This window comes from Phoenix dactylifera, chromosome 2 (assembly GCF_009389715.1).
Source record: "Phoenix dactylifera cultivar Barhee BC4 chromosome 2, palm_55x_up_171113_PBpolish2nd_filt_p, whole genome shotgun sequence".
In the NCBI taxonomy this organism is placed as follows: Eukaryota; Viridiplantae; Streptophyta; class Magnoliopsida; order Arecales; family Arecaceae; genus Phoenix; species Phoenix dactylifera.
Window position 1 is genome coordinate 25028672 of NC_052393.1, and position 21186 is coordinate 25049857.

Sequence of the window (21186 nt, forward strand, 5' to 3'; positions counted from 1 at the left end):
ATTGTGGTTGGTTCTATACCACGATTAGGCGTTGGAGAGCTCTTTGCAATTGGAAATAGTACAGGAAGTTTGATGATGGCTGGAAGCTAGTGTCTTCTCTTTTTCTCTGATGTAGTCTTGTTGCATAGGAACTTGTAGTTCTTTTATTTTTCTTTTTTCTTATTCGTTTTCAGAAAAATATTGCAGCATTTAGACTTGGAGGCTGGACTGCCCTTGCAGGGAACTCAAGATGGAAAGGGTTGTGGATGAACTTATATATATAGTATTCGCAATTCCAATAGTGATCTTTTCTAGGAGCTCATTTAGAATTTTATAGGACTCCAGACACAAGCCAATGTGCCCTCTCAATTACATCCTATTTGCTCATCTAAGAATTTCAATGTCCTATATCTAAATGATCACAATTCACAAAACCTTGCTGCATGGTTGAAAGGTAATACGAGGCAATCTTGTTTATTTTAGTTAGTCAAACCTTGAATGATTTCAAAAACATGCTTTAGGAGGAGCCGTTCCTGTTAAGCAAAGAACGAACATACTGGTCAAAACAATCTCTCCTTTTTTTTTCCCGCAATTTGATGGAAGGTCATGGCCATCTTATACTGGCTTCCAAGAGCACGTCTTTCCACGAGGCAGAAGGTGAAAACGCACCCTTTCTGTGAAAACATTGATATTTTGATTCGATGGCAGATTGTGAATACAGAGAAATCCATTTCTACGGATTGTCTTCAGATCGTAAGCTGCAGGTCACCCGGCTGTTTCCAGAATCTCTATGAGATTAAACAAGAGAGGTGGCAAGCCTATATTAGATTCACTGCTGTAAATTATGTAGATGGATAACGCTAATGACAGCATTTATTTTTTTGATAATTTCGGGGCTTTCTCATTTAAAATAAGCAGGTTTGCTCACCATGATGCTTCTTTTCCAAGTCCATTGTTCTCAGAAGGACACCTGCTTTAGCTTCTCACAGAGTTCAGACCTCCAAGCATGGTGTAGGAACGGACACCTTGCATAACAGTTAGGGATGGTTTTCATTAGTTGTGACCTATAAAGCTCTGAATAATATCACCCACTTCCGACCGACACCAGAATGATGCAATGACTAGAATATACCTGTGTCACTTGGTGTTGCAGCTCATGAAGATTGTTGAATTTGCTCCTCAAAGCAAACAATGGCATGCAAGCTGGTTATGTAGGTATCTGCCAGATAGATCATGTCTTCAGTGCAAGCAGCACCTACAGCTTCATCTAGACTGGTCCACATGAGCAGCTATTGGAAATACTGCTCAGCAAAGTGATACCGTATCTGAACTTGGAAAGTGTAGACAAAAATCAGAGCAGCCTAGAATATAACTTCTCAGCAGCTCCACATAGATGCCAGTCCAATTATTCTGGGTTGATGGTCAAGAAGTCCATAAATTGGCACAGCAGCAGATAGTTTTACAATCAGAGATCACATGTTCTGTAGCAGCGCTGTCGAGCAGCTAATCTGCCCAGCTTTATAATCTCATCAGAATCATTTGATTGAAAGGCATCAACTACTTCATACTAGAAAGAGTATACCATTGCATATCGAGCTCAAGTATTGGGTAGACATGTTGGTGCGCCGATAAGAAGTGTGTACAAGATTGCGCTTTTTGAAAGCCATATGGAGGGAAGTAGATATAGCAAAGTAACAATTTTTCTAAAAACTGAAAATGAAGGATTGTTCTATATTTAGCATAAGTTAACTGTTAACCCGGAGTACGAAACATGATTCAACATGAAATAAGCAAGATATGTCCAAGTCGATTATAGATCCAACATCTTATGGAGCAGCATCTGGATCTAATCTTCTTTGGATTGCAGCTGCAGCCTATGGTAGCAAAAATAGGGGCATAAGTGTAGATACATCATCCTGCTAAAATCTGGAATATAATAATCGCTATTACAAAGCACTTACCTCAAAATTTCCCAGCTTATACTGATACATCATTTCTTCCCTCAAACGAGCCTGCTCCTTCATTGCTTGAGCCTAAGAATTCAGTGAATTGAAAATAAGCAAAAAGTTTTAACATGATAACAAGAGGAGATGCTTTATTTCCATGATAATAAAAGCTTCAGCATTGCATCTATGATTTCTGGTCAAGTCTTGTTGAAAAAACTTAACTGCATTGAGGAGGGGGTAACACATTTTTTTAAATTTTCTCCATGATTTGTACATGTCTTTCACAAGGTTGCAAGATACCTAGGAACTTTTCATGAAGAAGTGTAACAAAATTATCTGGAAAAGCCAGATACAATTCAGGGTGTACATGAGCCAAACATGAGCGAGCTGGGTCAGCTTGAGCTCAACTTAAAATTGTTTGGGGCTAGCTTGAGATCAATTCGATCTTGAAACATCGAGCTCAAGCTTGGCTCATTTGGTGTCAAGCTGGCCTAAGCTTGGCTTGAATTATCTCAAAACACAGAACCAAGCTAAGCATTTCAATGATAACAGATGGGGAAGACCTAAAGTAGGGGAAAAAGAAAAAAACGGAAAACCCAAATCCCCCATCTCTTATCACTCATCTCGCTAATCTGCATTTCTCTTATCATGAGCCAGACCATAGATCAGAACTTCTTTGGGTTTAAAAGTTCAAGAGGAGGGATTAGGTGAGATGAGAAAAAGAAGAGGGCGGGCAGCAGCTGGAACATTCAATGCAAAGCAGAGAAGAGTTAGGCACCCTTAAATTTCAATTCATTAAAATGAGCTATTAGATAAATATATTGGCTTCATTATCTACTAGCAAATAAATATTTGTGCTATTAGGTTCAAATATAATGACTAGATGTATTTCCTCCAAATTAAATTTGCTAGCAGTCAGAACTAAAAATAAAATTAACTTTTAGTTTATAAATAATTAATAAGTGATATATTATCTGATGTTTACATATTATTTTTTGAGCCATATTGACAAGAACGTGCTAGGCATAGATCGTGTTTAGCACATTTACTTAAGCTAAAATTTGAGACAAACACAAGCTTTTCATGAACAGTTCATTTGTTTGACGGTCCTAAAAGCAGCAAAGAGTGAGGGCTCCTTTAGGTTTCCACATACAGAAAAAAGATTTTACTGACCTACAAAAGATGGAACATTCGAGGACAATATTTTATAATGAAAGTTTCACTCCAAATCAAACCCCATAAGCAACCAAACCTTGCTGATGAGGATTCTTAAAGCTGGCCTGCTTCTGTTGGTGCTCGGGTTTCATACATTACAGACTTACAGTCCTCATCAGGACTGGCAACAATAGTAACTGACTCTTTCATTTAGCATAAAAACAAACAAGTCAATGATCTACTGAGATACCAGTGCTATTATCATTCATATAACTTATACAAGTGAAGTATTGTGTAAAATCCAGAATAATAAATTCTTGTTTTTAATTTCAAAAGGACCAGGGTTATAAATCAGGAATGGTAGAAGTTATTCTTACCATTCCACTTTGCATTGAGCGCTTTAAAGCCTCCACCTGTTCCTCCTTTTGTCTTTCACGTTCTCTCAGCAATTCTAGTCTGCAAAGATAATTAACTTAAACATTAGTTCAAACTAACCAATCTATAATTATATTAAGGTCAACGTTTTGAATAGGAAATAACACAGAATAGAATATCATCTATAAGAATTTTAATATTTGGAATCACGTGCATATGAAGGACATAACTTTACTAGATGATACAAGCATACAGCTTAGAGTGAACACTGAGTCTATCTGGCATATATGCGCAAAGTTGGAAGAATATACAGATCTAACATATGACAAAAACTGATATTGCAATCATATCATTGCATTAGAGAATTTTAGTTGCCACGTATAAGTGGTGGAAAAAATCACCATTATGGGTGTCATACTGATAAATAATAATCCATTTGGCATAGAGTAATTCCATAGCCTGGCTCCATACTGAACAAGTTTCCAGAAACAACCCAATTTTGAATGATTACATAACGAGACACAGCCAGACTAGCCCTTGACCGGAGGTTTTTAAAATTTTAACTAAGGTTTTGTCTTTCTTCAGCATCACGCTAATATCTTAAGCCAATTCGCTGACAACAGGCTCATTATCTGATATCTGGTCCATCATTAAGCTTACTCATTATCCGATATCTAGTCCATCATTAAGCTTACTCATTATCCGATATCTAGTCCATCATTAAGCTTACTGATGGGGCTAATGCAGATTATTAGCAATATACCATTGATTGAGAGAAATGATAGTTCTTGCTGTATTTTATGCCTTTTTCCTCGCTTAGTAAGAAAAAGATAAAAAAATGAAAAAGAAAAAAGGCACAAGATGAAATATTCATCAAGAAACCCAAAGTGATCCAGCCCCTTTATGGTTGGTCATATTATTGGAATGCAGATTCCCCACAACTCTAGGTCAAATTCCTCATAACTCACCTTTCAAGCTATTTTCTTTTGCCATCCATGGTATTAAAGGATAGACAAACCTAACCATGTCAGGTTTCTCAAAAAAGTTAAATTAAAATTGTAATCCAGGATCTTAGTTGAAGTAGTAGAGTTAGTAACAATTAATAGTGCACAGCAGTTGAAATAAATTGAGAGAGCCAGACATGAGTCATCCCTTCACAGGCCCCATTCAAGCAAAGTGGTGCATAGAAAATCTTTCTGACTGCAGATTTTGCATGAGACAAGATGAACAACAAATATAACTGAAATTTCCTGGCTCGCTAACTAAGTTTGCCCATCTTAGATTATCAGAAAATCCCTTTGCACCTCCATTTCGGTCTCGGTACCACATTAAATGTAATCCAAACATAACTACAAAGGAATTGCCTCTAGAACACTTGCCAATATATACCTAAAGGCCTTTTAGCATCTACAATACTCTTGAAACCACTTTCGATCCCGTTAGGTTTAGGTTCCCTAAAGAGCAACTATCCTAGTTAATCTCCACTTTCAACTCATTAATGTTCCAGATTGTTTTATGGTGTATTTACACACTAAGCATACAAAATGAATTTAATCCTACTGGTTATTCTATTCAGGAAATTTGTCTCCATATGTGAACCACAATGTTATGGTTTTTTTTCCTCGTCCTCCACATACCTCCTAATTTGCTCCTTCAAAGTCCCATAGCCACATTAATTTTTCCATACTTGCAGCTCATGAAGGTTTAAAGAAGCTTTCTAGGGATGACAAGGAAAAAAACCCTCATAAATTGGCAATTGACTCCAAATTGCTGTAGCTACTTAACTTTGCAGATTGTTTGTTCATTTTATCCACCATGCATGCCCATTCATACATATTGTGAAAAACATTATAGTTTCTGATATGGGACCAAATATGGATAGCCCACAATGCATGAGGACCCACAAAATAGGTCTGACAGGGATTTTATTTATATTAGTCACTTGCTATTCAAGCTCTGAGAATGGAAATACTAGAACAAAGGATCAAACCACCCTGGTCTAGGGCTATATGATTGAAGGATGATGGGAGAAATCATGATCCCAGTTTTTCAAGGTTTAATTGAATAATTCACTATAAGCTTATAACCAAGTTTCATCAATTAATGCACATAGATTTAAAAAGGCAACAACAGCTTCCAGATTTAAACAATCAAAGAATAGAGAAGAAGATCTTACCTCATGAAAACTATCAGGTATTTCAGTGCAGGGATTAAGTACAATCACTCTACAACAGATACCAAAGAAACTGAAACATGATAATCCAGGTATTTCAGTGCAGTGATTAAGTACAATCAGTCTATCACAGATACCAAAGGAAAAGTGAAACCTGATAATAACCTATGAGATAGTAGCAGTGAACGGTTTATAGAACATCATATGAGAGCAGAATTAGTAGAGAAGAGAGAACAAGAAAGAGGGGAAGAAATATGAGATAGGGAACCAAGAACAGTCGAATGACAGCTTCCTTTTCTTACTTCAATTTTCTAACATGCATGAGTTCCACATATTAGGCCAATCAGACCCTCTATCCTTTCCCAATCTGAGTATTTCTAAGACTCTTACAAATATAGAAACAAATTGCATCAAAGTCCTGCTAATCCACCAACATATTTGACCTCCATTAGGATCCCAATAAGCTGCATTAGTGTCATGCTACTGTTTATGAACAATAACTGGCCTCTTATTAACATTCAGAAAAAACAATTCAAAAACAATGTATTAAAGGAACTGAAAGCTACTCAATCAGCAATAAATTTGAGGTCATTGGATCAAATTGCAATTGCGCCTAGCTTCATGTTCCTTGCAGCAAGGTGGGCCTAAAATACCCCAACTCCCAAGAAACCTTGTGATTCCAGCCCTCCATGGGTCCAAATAGCAATCTGATTGCTTTTGGAGCTGTTCTTTTTTGTAGCCACTGAAACCCTCTCTTAGGCCTTAGCAATCTGATTGTTTTCATCTTGGAGACGATCTGAATTTCAATGGTTCGAGGATGCATACAAAGCATTTGGCCACTTCTCCACTTCTCTATGCAATGCCCTAATCTGCTGGTGCTTTTGCTGATAAGGCCCATCTTATTGTTAATTCCAGTCCCAAATAGAAGGCTGAAAAGGTTATCTACCCTGAAGCTGAAGAACGTGATGAACATAAGAGCACAGACAGTGAAGATGAAGAACTACAACATTGCATCATTCTCCGACCTCTTTTCATCACACATCAAGAAGATGATCATGTAGATTAGAGGTGAAGCAATATTTTCCAGAGAAGAGTGTGATGCAATAGACAGTTATGCACCATGATGCTCATTTCTGGGAGATGCATCAACGTAATCAAAAATGTTCATAAGTTGAAGGCCAAGCCACACTCAAATCCCTACAAGGTAGGGGTACACCAATTCCAAAGTTCATGAGAGGTGCTTGGTCACTTGTTCAATTGGTGGGCTTGTGGACCCAATGCAGTGTGGTCTTCTGTCAGTTATAAGGTCACATACTCCTAGGGAAACAGCAGGTTTTCTATAAAAAAGTACAGCATGACGGCTTCACAAATACATAATCTTCAGCGAAGAGTTCTCACCATAACATATGTGTCCATCAAGGATCTTCAAACGATGAAGTTAAAATAGATTGCCTGAATGTTCCTTCTGTTACATGTCAGCTCGAGTGGAGATAGCTTGTCAGATCCCTTCCCCCAACTCGACAGGGCGAGTTTTCCATGAGGGACAAATCAAAGCAGCTGTCATCGAAGATTGACTACTAATGCCCAAGGGAGGGTTCAACGGGTAACAAAAATCAGCTCCAAAAGCAATCAGATGGCTGTTCAGACTCGTGGAGTGCTAAGCTCAAGAGGTTACTCAGCAATCAGGATATTTTACTATTTTCAGCCCCAGTCTGCTGCAAGGAACATCTGTGCAGCAAGGAACAACTAGAATTTCATCCAACAACCAATTTTTTTCATGATTGACTAACTTTTACCTTCTATTTTGATACATTGTTCTTAAGTTGTTTTTTTGAACGTTAATAAAAGGTCGGTTAATGTTCACATTAATAGTACGTGCTATAATGACATGTTGTTCTAGGAGTCTTAATAGAGGTCAGATAGGTTGGTCAATTAACAAAGATCTTGAGGGGATTTGCTTCTATATTCGTAATATTCCTAGACAGACTCAAACTAGGAAAGACGAGGGATTTAAGTGGCCATCAATGTGCCTTGATTTTAGCACCAAAAATCATGCATGCTGGAAAATTTTATGAAGAAAAGAAGGCTATCAGCTAATTGTTCTCCCTCCCTCCCCTATATCCCATATTTCTTCACCTCTTTCCTCCACTAACTCTACCCTTCGTATCATATTTTGTTAACTGTTTACTGCTATTATTTTCTAGATTATAATCATATTTCAGTTTTCCTTTGGTATCTCTGTTAGTACTTAATTATTGCATTGAAATACCTCATAGTTTTGATATGGTAACATCTTCCTTTAATATTAATAGGGATTTCAATACTTAATTTCTCTATTGTTTGATTGTTCAGGTCTGACAGTTTTTGCTGTCTGTTTAAATCTGTGTGCATTAATTGTTGAAATCTGGCTATAAGCGTATGGCAAACTATTTGATTGAGCCCTAAAAGCCCTAGATCTTGATCTTTCTCATATTCCTTTACTCATATAACCTGAGAGCAAGAATATTTGATCCTTTAATTTCCTAGAAAACAAAAGTTAGCTCTTTGTTGTTCCATTCTCAGATCTTAGACAGAAAGTGACTAATCAAAGTAAAATTAGTCCTCTCGCATGATGCAGGATATACCTGCTTGGTCCTACATCAGTTTCCATCATAGCATCTACCAACAAGAGTATTTCTTACTCTCACCGATCAATAACGTTGTTTTGATCGAACAAGAATTCTTAGAGAATATAATTTGAAAATCATATACAAAAATACAGTTGCACAATTCGTTCCTACATATATATCCACATGCCATGTGGGAATGGTAGCGGCATCTTTCCAATAATAGGCACTCAATCTGATGGTTCATGCCGAGACATTAATTACCAAATGATCTGCTATGGCCAGTTAATAAGAAATTCTCAGAACAGCTAGCATAAAGCTATAACTTTAGTTTAAATGTAAGAAGAAACGCTGCACTAACTATTTACCGTAGAGACAACTGGAATTATCAAATGGCAAAACAATACATGTTTTATTGAAAATATTTGATAGACAACTACATACCGACGTTGTTCTTCATCATCAAAAATTGTACGCTCTGTTTCTCTGACTTTCTTCAAACCCTTTTTCATTTCTTTTTCCATCATATGTCGATGATAGGCATCTAAATCATAGTATCTGCAACAATGGTAACAATAGAAAACAAAATTTGTTAGGAAGATCGGTGTATTTGTACAAACAATTCCAAAAATCACACATTGTACCCCACTTGACTATAAGAAGTGAGGTCCAACCATTTCTTGTTTTTATATTCCCTCCTACATTAATACTCGTCCATGCATAATAATTTTATATAAGAACACTTAATATAGATGCAAAAATGAAGTGTTCCTTTGGGAGGCTCTTAAAAGTAACACATGAAAAAACCTTCATATTTCTGAAAGGGACGTTTTATATCCATAATAGGCCCATACATGAGAAAAGTTGGTAAGATAACCACTGGCGTCAAGATTATTGTGCAACAGAATAAAAATGTTAGTGTGCTTTCTGAATAGAATATTTTATCTTAATAGTGACATCCAAAATATAATAACAACTTGGAAGAGTCTGACATCCATAACATAAGAACAACATGCAATGTTGGAGGCCAAATTGAAAGTGGCACATGCCAAAGGAGAGCTAAACCTGGACCATCAAACTTTATCCCAGGAATTCTAATCACTTTTGTCATGCAAAACTGCATGTTTTTTCCTTCAGTAATTTAATAACGACGTTTTCATAGAAGATTTGAGATTTGCATATTGGAGTATTTAAGGTAACCTTTACTAATTCAACAGTAGTGATGATGATTATATTATAATAAATAATACATTTTAACTGATCTTGTAAGAAACCAAGGAAGAGTACAGAATTAATGGCATCATAAATAGCTATGGTGCCTGATTAAAAAGGGTCATAATTGAAGAGATATATCAGAAGCTTCCACTTGTATGAAAGACCCTATAGGAATCATAGCATTACATACACCTGCAACACAAAGCTTCCAAGCCCATTCTTCAGGAAAGAATCTTTTGTATTGATAAAAATAAGATTAGATACAAATTTTACTAAATTAATTTAAAATCATGAGCCAAATTCTAAAGCTATGAGCAGTGTATTGGAAGACAATTTTAAATAATGACAAAAATTCAGAGACACATCTGAGTTTAGGCTAAGGTTACTTATGAAATTTTTCTTATTTAGGCAAGGGATAGAAAGATTCAGAGACAACAGAACTGCCAATTATCATTATCAGCTTGGAGAAAGAATATGAGAGTATCACAGTAGGTAATTCAGTAGGCACTAAGAAAGGAAGGTGGGCTAGGATGATGCATTCAATCATTGAGGATATGTAGGTAGAAAAAGTGACAAGCATCAAAAGCAACCATGCTGACATACTTAAGCTCCATTTACACTGGGCCTGCATCAAGGATGAATGTAAAGATCATCTGTTTATACAAGACAAGAACTTATTATTGATATTTGAAATAATAGAATATGGCACATGATACTTGCAAATGAAATTTTGTTGAATGGTAAAAGTTTAAGATTAAGTGTTATTTGAAACAAAAAACGATGCCCAAATCAAAATGGATGTCCAAGAGAGAATCATGGGATGGTTAATTTCATGATCTTGGATTCAGCATGGAAAACAATGGGAAAATATACTGCCACATATCCAAGTTAAGAGTCGGGCAGCTAACTGGAGAAATTAAGAGTCGAGCAGATAACTAGAGAAATGCTTCTAGGATTGATGCATATTTTGAGATCCAAAAAAAATTGTAAAATGATGATAAGGCCAATAGTTTTATATGCTTTCAATGTTCCATGCAAGAAAGCAAGCCCAAGAAAATCAAGACTAAAATTAATAAGCAGGTTGAGATGGATAAGTACTTGTTACAAATGGGAATTCTAGGGAGAAAGTTAGTGCACTCTAGATGGCATAGAAGTTGCACTTTTGGAGAAAGAAATAACAAAGAAGTAGATGAGATAGCATCACATGTTAAATGAACATCTGAGTTGGTCTGTTAAGGAGATGTCATGGGGTTAGCAGAAGAGGAGAGGACAAAAAGTAACATGGCTAAAGTTGGGACAAATGATAACCGATCCAGAAAAGCTTGCAGAAACGCCAAGGGTTGCCCCCTAACAGGAATTATTGCAAAAGAAAGATTCATTAAGACAACCTGGGATAGTTGGGACAAAGGTTAATGCTAACGGTTATCATTTAGGGATAAAAGCAACGGTCCAATATGTGAGATCCAAGGATAGTTAGCAACCTTATAGATAACAGTTCAGCACTATAAGAAAAATATCGAGATCGATTATTGCTCAAGGAATCTGACTCACAGTGGGACATTTATATTTTCAAGATGATATAAGCTAATACTAGTCCTCTAGCACAATGGTTTGATTAGGATAAAATATGAAGCATGGTAAACTAATTGATAAACAAAACATTTGATTCATCAATACAATTACATCTGCAATGATTACTCAATTATTTTTAATATGGAATATTATCTTAATGTTGAATAAATAACAATGACGAACCATAAGACATATGGATTAGTAAATAAGGCTAAATGAATGGACAAACAATAAGAATTGAAAGCTCATATGATAATAATCCTAAAGATTAAAAATCCATGAGGTGGAAAAGTCCACCAAGGCTGCTAGAACAGCACAATATGCAAAGACAAGGGCATTACTCATGCTACTGCAAACTAGTGCTTGGTAAAGGTCTTTGTCAAGTTAAAAAATGGTGGTAGAACTGTAGTAACAAAATTCTAAAGAGAAACCTCAAAGACAAGAACAACTGAAGGATCCTGCATATAAAATTGTTTTCCAGGCAAAAATATAATAAGCAGCTAAAGCAAAAGACAGAAAAACAGGAATTTATGCAATTGATCTTGTGAATTATGTTAAATCATGAATTTACAAACAGATTCTCTAACAAGGCTCAAACTCATGTTTACGGCACAGTCAGAATTGATACAATTGCTAGCAATCATGATATTGTTAATAAAGCAAGAAAAATTGCCTCATAGCATAAAGCATCTTTGGCAATAGAATATAGGGCAACAAACTCCTAGATGACTATATATATGTGTGTGTATATATATATCCCTGAACAAAACAGCTGTTTTCACAAGCTGTCTTCAATTGTAAAAGCATTTAAGCAATGTCAGGTTCAGCTAGAACAAATTTCACCAATCAACTCAATGTCACTTTTATGATGGAGGCCAAATGATGCAGCTCTAGGCCAATGACTGCACAAAGAGTGTTTGGAGACCCTTTTGGTAGACAAACTAGGATTTCTTAGGTGATTTCTGGATATAGTCCAGCAATTTTTTAGCATGCAACGAGGTCTAATAATAGCACTTGAACCAGATGCCTAGAATTTCATAGCATGAAAGAAGAACTAGGGTTTCAATATCTTCCTGAAATTTCTACATGCAGATCTCAACAATAAAGTGCAATAAACACAAGATCAATGGTCAGTAGTGTTATATCTAGCAATAGACAGCAATTGGATCAATCTTTGAACAGTCATGTGAGAAGGCTGCATATCAAATAAAAGAGAAACATAATTAATCAGATTATAGAACAAATTAAAGCATAATTAATAATGAAGACAAGAAAAGGTGTAAGAAGACAGGTAAAAGGATGACAGGAAGAGGAAACAGGAGAGGATGTGGGTGAGGGACAGAGAGGGGGGGGGGAGGGGGAGAGGGGGAGAGAGAGAAAGAGAGAGCAGGTAGGCAAGCACCTGGAATACTTTCTTCAATTTTAATCTCTAAAAACTACAGCATATGACTCACAGATGGCTTCATAAAAAACAGAAATCCTTAATACTAATTTACAAACTACCCCTATGAACTAAGAGTTACTTTTCACAAATTTTTGTAGCATGAACAGCGCTGCTACAAAGACACAGCTCATCGAACCATCAAACAACGTCTAAGATCTTCTGATCACAGCGCTGGACTACAAATAACCTACTAACAATGAAAATAAAGCAAATTAGAGCAAAATTTACAGGCTACAATTAGATATAAAAGCAACCCTGAAGATTCATAGACCCTAGGGTGAATTACCAAAGAAGCAGAAAATGACATAAAGCCACTGCCCCTCACATCATAACCGAAGGATCGTTAATAACCCCAAAAGATGTAAGACTAGAACACAGTACGCATGAGGTAACATAGCAAATAATGTAATAGTTCAGATGATATGAATTGTATTCATCTTTGAGACGTATGCAATGCTTAGGAATATAGCCTTAAACAATGGTTCATAATTCAGTTTGTAACTTACATAAGATCTCTACCATGCCACATTCATTTACCTAGTCAACACAAGAGGGAAAAAAACAAAAAGAAAAAAGAAAAAATCATTGAGTAATATCAATAAAGCCAAAGCAAACTTTACCATGATATACATTATAGCACGGTCAAAGATATTAGAGATAGTTATATAGTTGCACATAAAAAAGGACAAATTGTATCTAGTTCGAACATATAAGCGATAACGCAGACGAAGTTATCTTTCATCTATAACATAAAATTCAGAGCAGAGGCTTACTTTTTGGATGGAAATGTAGCAGTATTATAATCCTCCATAAATCTGTGAAAGAGACAAAAAATATAATGTCAAAAACAGCAATGACTCTTAAAATATCCAAAATTACAAAACGAATTAAATCCACAGAATGATTTTACAGTATTTTCCCATGACTCTTCAAAAATACAATCAACAAAACAAAATTATCTTAAATAATTTTTTATAGCTTACTCTTTGAACATTTTTTTCTCTTCCCAGTTCGATAACGTTTCCAAATTCACCTGTAGTCCATATATAAAGAAATTAAAAAGTTGGGGAATACTATCAAATTCCATAAGAGTTTTACTGGTCATCGTGAAGGTGAAAAAAATGTAATTCACACATGGCAAATTTCCTTCTTGTCTGGAATACCAGCATGATTAACCAAGGTACATAATGGTTCCTTGTGCTTTTGGTGCTAAATCTATCCATCTAACTTTGAATGAAGGAATCGATTCACCATAAGACTTAAAACAATCAACCACAAATTAAAGAAAGTAAATTCAGTGCAAAAGAATATAAAGAATCTGGGGGCCTACAAGTGAAAGCTTCTTGAAATGATTTTAATGCCTCTGCGCGGCTATTTAACTTTCAAGACTTTTTCCGTTGTTTTAGTCTGTATCCAAAATCTCCAAGAATCATGATGAGCTTAGGGAGAAACAAAGAAGCAATAAGAGATTCTTTGTGCATTGCATGCTTTAGGACAATTTGCACAAACTAGGCACATTAAGCATGACTTGTCTCAGAAACCTGTCTAGTGATTCAACTCGAGTATGATTTAGAGTTGTCTCCATGGAGAAAAATTAGTTTAATAGTAATGAATGAAAGTTCAACAGGTCGCATAAATCTGCATGATTATAAAATAGTGCTATTTTTGCTCATAAACTGAACTAGATTCATACAAGAACTGACCAAAAACATTATAGTTCAATTTCTGATAAATAAGGTAGTTCACCGTTGACCTGATGTCGATAAAAAAGAAAATTAGTCAATTACCAATATGCACCCTCAACTAGGGGAAGGAAAAGAAAAGAGCCCAGCTCCCAGTATAGAGTCAGCTAAAATGACCAGGATATCATCAAAAGAAGTTAAAGAACATCTTATGAGCATTCCTCATATTGATATCAACCTCTACAACTAGTTCCAAATTCCTGACCTCGGTGACTAAGAAGAAAAGGGTTTACCAAGAAAACCAAGAGGACAGTCACAAGTAGGCACACCTACCTTAATAGTTATACAATTTATGCTCATACTTGGAAACAAAAATTCTATGTTCCTCTCAACTTGTGAGAAGTGTAGAATGCAAACGTATGCATCCATATTCATCTCAAAAGCACAAAACATAAGCTAAGAAGTCAAAATGGCAATATAAACCAATAACCCCCAGAATAAAAAGAAAGTTTAACTGTGAAGAAAAATAAAGATTCTCTCTGTAATGCCTTCTCCTAATGAGATCACAATCCATAACAGGAAGGAATTAAACATGTGTAGCACACAAAGGAAGTACCTGCTTTACTTCTGCTAACCATGCAGTAAATTCTGGCCGTTTATTCCTACGAAAAGATACAAAGAATTCAGACAATATCCAGTATCCATCAATTAATAAAAATGCTGACAATTCAGAGCATTGCTTTGGAAAGAAACTTATTTTTATACCTGACATGTCACTCCTTTATCCACCGATTGAATATATTTTTACTAACTTGCAGATAAAATTAATTTAACCAGCTCGTCTATAGCAGTTTTTACAAGAGGTATCATATTTGAATGTTTCAAATCTTGATGCAAACACTAGTAGAATAATCAGGAACATAAACATATATTTTTGCATCTCATAAAACCCCATGAGATTGTGATGTCCAAGGACCAGTTTTAGGTGTTTATAGATGTTTGGGATAAAAAACTTGATTGTTAATAGTTAAATTAACTGCATCATTAGGAAAATTTGAAAAAAAAAAACTTCTTTTACATCAAATCAGTGCATGACCGTCCAATTACAAACTCACAATTATATAAAATATATAACGCAGGTTCCATAAACCAAAAGAGAAGAACTTTTGCAATTATAAACACTCACCACATATCGATTTCCTTGATGATACCATACTGCCCCCACGAATTGGTGACCGCCCCCCTCATGGCCCCTTCTTTCTCTTTCTTCTTCTTCTTCTTTTTCTTCTTATCTTTCTTTTTCCTCCTCCTCTCCTCCTTCTCCCTCTTCCTCTTCTTTTCCCTCTCCCTCTCTTTCCTCCTCCTTTTTTCTCTCTCCCTCTCCCTCTCCCTTCTCCTCCTCTCCTTCCTCTTTCGTCGCCTCGCCTCCCCCTCCCTCTCCTTCGAGTCCGAATAAGAACTCTCCGACTCTCCCACAGAATCCTCACTCTCCGAGTAATCCGAATACGAATCAGAAGAAGAGGAATAATCGTCCTCGGAATCACTCTCCGAGCCACGACCCCTCCGACGGGAGCCCCTCCTCGAGCTCCGGCTCCTCCTCTTCTTCTTTTCTCGGACCTTATCGTCGCCGGAATCGCTGGAATCGTCGTCGCTGCTGCTCCTGTCCTTCTTCCTCTTGGATTTCTTGTAGCGATCTCGATCTCTTCTCGAGGAGGGCTCTTCGCCTCGGCCGTCCTCCTCCACCGCTTCCTCTTCTTCTGGTATCGATCCGTTCCGATCCTTCGCCATCTCTAGATCTAGGGTTTTATTTTCCGTTTCTTTTTTCTTGCAGGAGATTATTACAGGATAGGAGAGATGGGGGATTCTCAGTCTAAATAGAGCAGTAGAAGAGCTCGGCAACGGCGGCAAGAAGCAGGAACAAGGTAGGGATTTCTTTCGCTGGACTCCTCTATGGACCGTTTGATTTTATGATTTGGTTGGTTAACATGTAGTCACTTTTATGTACCATCCCATGGGTCTCATTGTGGTAAAACCATCGGGTATGGAGTTACCACGTAATGCAATCACCTTAGGGCTGCTTTTTTTTTTTTTCCTTTCTTTTTTTTTTTTCTTTGCTTCGCTAAACCGAATGATCTATACAACACGTGTACGGATGCACCCAATAAAATCAGAAAACAAAATATCACGGAGCTCCCGCGGTATCTCTCTGTCCCCTGCCCATAGGGTACTACTGGCATGGTTAGCTACATACGTGGCCACCCAATCCGCAGCCTCGTTGGCTTCTCTAAACACATGCTTTGTCTGGATCACCCCTCCGTCCCTCATCATCATCCAGATATCACAGATCAAGGGATGGTCGGCAACACCGGTCCTCTGACCCCCCTGGATCCAACTAATGACCGTAGCCGAGTCACCCTCCAAAATGACTGAACTAGCTGAGAGCACATGCTGCGTGTGTCGAAGACCCGTCCAGGCAGCTCTCAGCTCTGTTCCAGGAACTGTGCAGTCAAATAACTGACAGTCTCCTGCCGCCACAACCATGGAGTTCGGGTCCCTAATGACGAAACCCACTCCACCTTTAGTGCCACCATCCAGCACCGACCCATCAAAATTGACCTTGAGGAAGCTTGGGGGTGGGGGCTCCCAGGTGAAAAACACCGTACGAGAAGCTACCGAGGCAGAATGGGAACCCCAGATATCCCGAGCTATCAAAAGTCCTTCTAAGGAGGAAACACGACTAATCTCTGCCGCCTGCACCCGAGCGCTCTCCGCCACGAGCCTTGGCGACATGCTCTGCTCGCCAAAGGTTTGAGCATTCCTTGCCAGCCATATCTGGTATGCTGTGCAGGCCGCTCTAACCGCCTCTTGGCGTACAATGGGTTGCCCGACCACCAACGGATGGTCCGTAAGAACTGGTCCCCCTGAGACCAACCCTCCCATAGCAGCCCCGCCGCACGCCACACCGCCCTCGCCCATGTGCACTGAAACAGTACATGGTCTACCGACTCAACGGCTCTGCATGCCCCGCACTCAGGGGGCATCCTCAAACCCCGTCCACTAAGTACTGCTCTCGTCGGAAGCCGATCCCATACGACCTTCCATAAGAACAGTGCGACCCTCGGGTGGAGGCCTAGGCGCCAGCCCCAGGCACACTCCGGACCTGGCTCATGCTCTGGCCGGAGCACTCGGGAGAGCTCCCCCACCCTCACTCCGGTCCTACACGACGTGCTCCACACCCGGGTATCCGGACCCGCATACCCCGAAATTGGAAGGGACCGAACTCTCTCAGCTAGGTGTGCCCCAAACATGTGACCCAACCTAGCCTCATCCCAAGCAGCCCCGCCCGGGATGAGGAGGTTGCAGACCCGCAGTCCCTCCACTGCCTCAATGTCAATCATAATCAGCTAGAGTCTTAGGGGTAGGGCACCCATCCATGGGTCGCCAACCACATCAATACTCTACCCATCGCCTATCCACCATCTAGTATTCTCCCCGACTGTAGGAAGATATCTTGTGATCTCTCGCGACATGAATGAGCAGTGACGCCCACTGCAAATCGCCCCGGCAGTGCCCGTCCGGCCATATCTGGCAGTCATGGTCTGACTCCAAAAACCCTGTGGCTCCAACGTGAATCGAGCTGCATGTCGGGCAATCAGCGCCTCGCCCCGCTCCACAACAAACAACACCCCAAGGCCACCCTCCCTCACTGGCAGGCAGACACTTTTCTATGCCACTAAATGCATCCCGTGACCCCCTCCATACGACCCCCACAGGAAGCTCCGAAGTAGCCACTCGATCCTTGTCAGCACTATTTTCGGAACCACTGTGTTGGCTATGAAATGGACCGGCATGGAAGCTAGCACTGATCTAATCAGCGTCAATCTAACCATCATAGAGAGCAAAGATGCCCTCCAGTCTGCTCTGAATCCTCTGTACCAGACTAGAACACTCAGCCACCCATAACCTCCAGCCCGTGATGGGTACTCCCAGATAGCTCCAGGTCCCATCCTGAAGTGGCATCCCCAGTATCCCCCGAATCTTCTATCTGACCCTATGCTCAGTGCTAGGGCTGAAGGAAATTGTTGACTTCTGAAGGTTTACCTTCTGCCCCGACATTGCGCAGTACTCCGCTAATATTCTCCTGAGACTCGTGCATCCACTGCCCGCGCCCTAGCCAGGAATAGACAATCGTCTGCGAATAGTAAATGTGATATAGACCGAGACCCTAGGGCGGGAACAAACGCCTCCAGCTCCCAGTTAGCACAAGCACCGCGCAGAGCCCGAGATAGGACATATGAACAGATGATGAACAAATATGGGAATAAAGGGCATTCCTGTCTAAGCCCCATAGTAGACCTAAAGAAGGAGGAAGTGATAGTCAACTTTAAAGATCATGCAATAGCACGTATCTGGTAGAATAGTGATTACGGGTATCGATCCACAGGGATTGGGGTACAGTTGTTTTTCTTTTAAAAAAATAAAAAAATATTTAAAAGGAAGAGTTTGTGAAGAAAATTAAACTAAGAAATTTAATAAAAAATGCAATTAAAACGTTATTAGTTTGAGGGGGCCTAGGGCAAGGAATTCACCACTAACATCGGAACAAGGGTTATTTGTGTTTTAATTTATTCTTGGATTAACATGCGAATTGGCTACAAGCCTAATAAGCATTCGAATAAAATTTCACAAAAGTAATTTAGGCATAATCCATCTTTAGTTAGCATGAAATGTCTACCCTAATCTAAGGTGGCAGCACACCGCATCTTTCTTAAGCATGAACTATCTTAGTTTTACTTCAATGATCATGAAGAGCAGTTGTATAAACATCATACTTAAAATCACAGAAATTAAATATGAGATGAAATAAAATATTCATTAGGAGCAAAATAAAGTTTATACAACTCCAGGAATTGAAAATTAAAAACATAAAACTCGTGTCCCTTTGTTAGGGCTGCATCCGGCCCCAGTGAAGAGATTAGCTTTCCATGGTATGGGAGGTAGCAGCAACGACGCAGAAGGCCTTCATCATGACTGGGTTCCTCCCTTCTTCGTCTTCCCTCTCAGACTAATCTCAACACGAACTGAATAAAAATCAAACTCCCTTCCTCACATATTTTTTTTCTTTCCATGGGGAGTTATTCCCATAATACCCAAAAGTATTATCTCTCCTTTCCTCTTCTTCCCGTGAGAACTCCTCCTAGCGGGATTGAACCGAACCGAAGTGAAGCCTCCTCCTTTTATAGCTTTCCCAGCCCCCTCTCCTCCTCTCTCCTTCCTTCTTCTGTGGCTGATCCGAATGGAGGATAAGCTCGTGGAGACCTTATCTCTTCCAGATGATTGCAATATCCAATCTGGGCGTTGGGAAGAAGATGCGCTGGGATCGGATTGCGTGGAAGACGACTGCTTGTTCTCATCCGGCCGTAGAGAAAAACTCGGAACAGGGACAATGCGGAGAGGACGCGTGCTGGATGAAGAGTTGGAACTCGTCGTGGATGGAGGGTGGGATGGTTCTTTGGACTGCCGAAGACGTGGGTGCTTATCCGTGGGAGATAAGCATGGCTGGATTCGAACTTATCTTGAAGTAGGGGATATTTGGATGAAGCTCATGGCTGAGGCTTTGGCATCCGGCTGTAGGCGTTTGAGAAGATCTCGGAGGGAGAGGATGAGGATGCTGGGAAAATGTGGACGTGGGAAGCACAGGAGATTCGGGAAGATGAAGCTAAGGAGGGATGTTTGGATTGCGGAAGACATGGCCCTGTTCCGCTGAAGCAAGGAAAGTTGGATTTGGTGAAAAATCCGGATGGGGTTAATTCGGAAGAGGGAAGATACTGGATTTGGTTGGGATGAAATCCAGGAAGATGATACAGACGTGGGGTGCGGAAGAAACAGGGGAAAATGCAGGGGATGCGGAAGAAAACTCGTGAAGTTGGGAGCAAATCCGGATGGGGTCTCGGCTGGAATTAATCCCAAAGCAAAGGAATCCGGAAAAGGATTTGCTGGCTGGGACGTTGTAAATGTTGGAAGAATCATCCCGGACTGCTGAGATGTCATTGAGAGGAAGTGATCCGAAAGCAGGGAAGAAGGTTGGATGCATGCGGAGGATTGAACTTGGTCATATCCCGGAATGGAAGGAAGCTTAGGCACGGCTGGGCACGGGATAAGGATGAGAAGAGATGGAGTCGATCCGGAAGTTGGGAGGAAGGAACTCGGGATGAGCGTGATTCGGAATGGGATACGGCTGGGAGCGCATGGGAGTTGTCCGTGAAGAAAGGGAATGGTTGGATAGTTGGGATCTCTGTTCTTCCGTGGCGGATGCAGGGGATTGGAGTTTATCCGGGTTGTATTTGGACGTGGAGATCACATGGGATCCGGCTTTGGGATATGGATTAACGGGATGAAGGCTGGGATTCATCACAGGTGGAAGCGGTTCTAGTCTTTGGAAATGGGAGGGAAGGAATGACGTGGAGGAAGATGGTGTTCTTTGTTCCAACGCATGGGAAAAACAATGGGTTTGAGAGGAGTTGGGTGATGCAGGATGAATGGCTGAGATGGGATGAGGCTTTGGGATCCGTGCAACTAAGATAGTATGCTTTGAGATCTGAGAAACAAATAATTGAAGGAATTTTATTGTTTTTGAGATTAAAATTGGATCTGAGAAACAAATAATTAAAGGAATTTTATTGTTTTTGAGATTAAAATTGGATCATGTGGAAAAAGAGTTGGAACGAGTGGAAAGAAATTTAGGTGAATATGTGAAGAGTCAGGAATTAATGGGAAGCACTAGGGGTTTTGGAGAAGAGTTCTTGGAGTCGACTCGGGAGGATGTGAAATGATGCAGTGTAGTTTAGGCTTTACCTAATTAAGCATGACTCGACCTGCATACATTAAGCTTAATTAGTAAATAAATAAGTAAAACTCGAATTACCTTTAATAATTTATTAAAATGCAATGATGAGGGTAATACATTTTTTAGTTGAATTTACAAAATATGTAAATTAAAATAATGATAAGTGTTATGAATAAGATATTAATTTATGCA

The 21186-nt window shown here is 39.2% G+C and overlaps 1 protein-coding gene across 1 annotated transcript; it reads right to left on the bottom strand.

Annotated features, from left to right (window-relative positions):
- Positions 1–1433: 1433 nt before the first annotated feature.
- Positions 1434–16101, bottom strand: LOC103712093 (RNA-binding protein 25). Its single transcript, XM_008798496.4, has 8 exons — positions 15334–16101; positions 14764–14809; positions 13449–13498; positions 13239–13280; positions 8679–8792; positions 3458–3536; positions 1941–2012; positions 1434–1853 (listed from the first exon to the last, which is right to left on the bottom strand). The coding sequence occupies exons 1-8, from the start codon at positions 15933–15935 to the stop codon at positions 1806–1808; spliced, it is 1053 nt and encodes a 350-aa protein (XP_008796718.3). The 5' UTR covers positions 15936–16101; the 3' UTR covers positions 1434–1805.
- Between the last annotated feature and the right edge of the window lie 5085 nt (positions 16102–21186).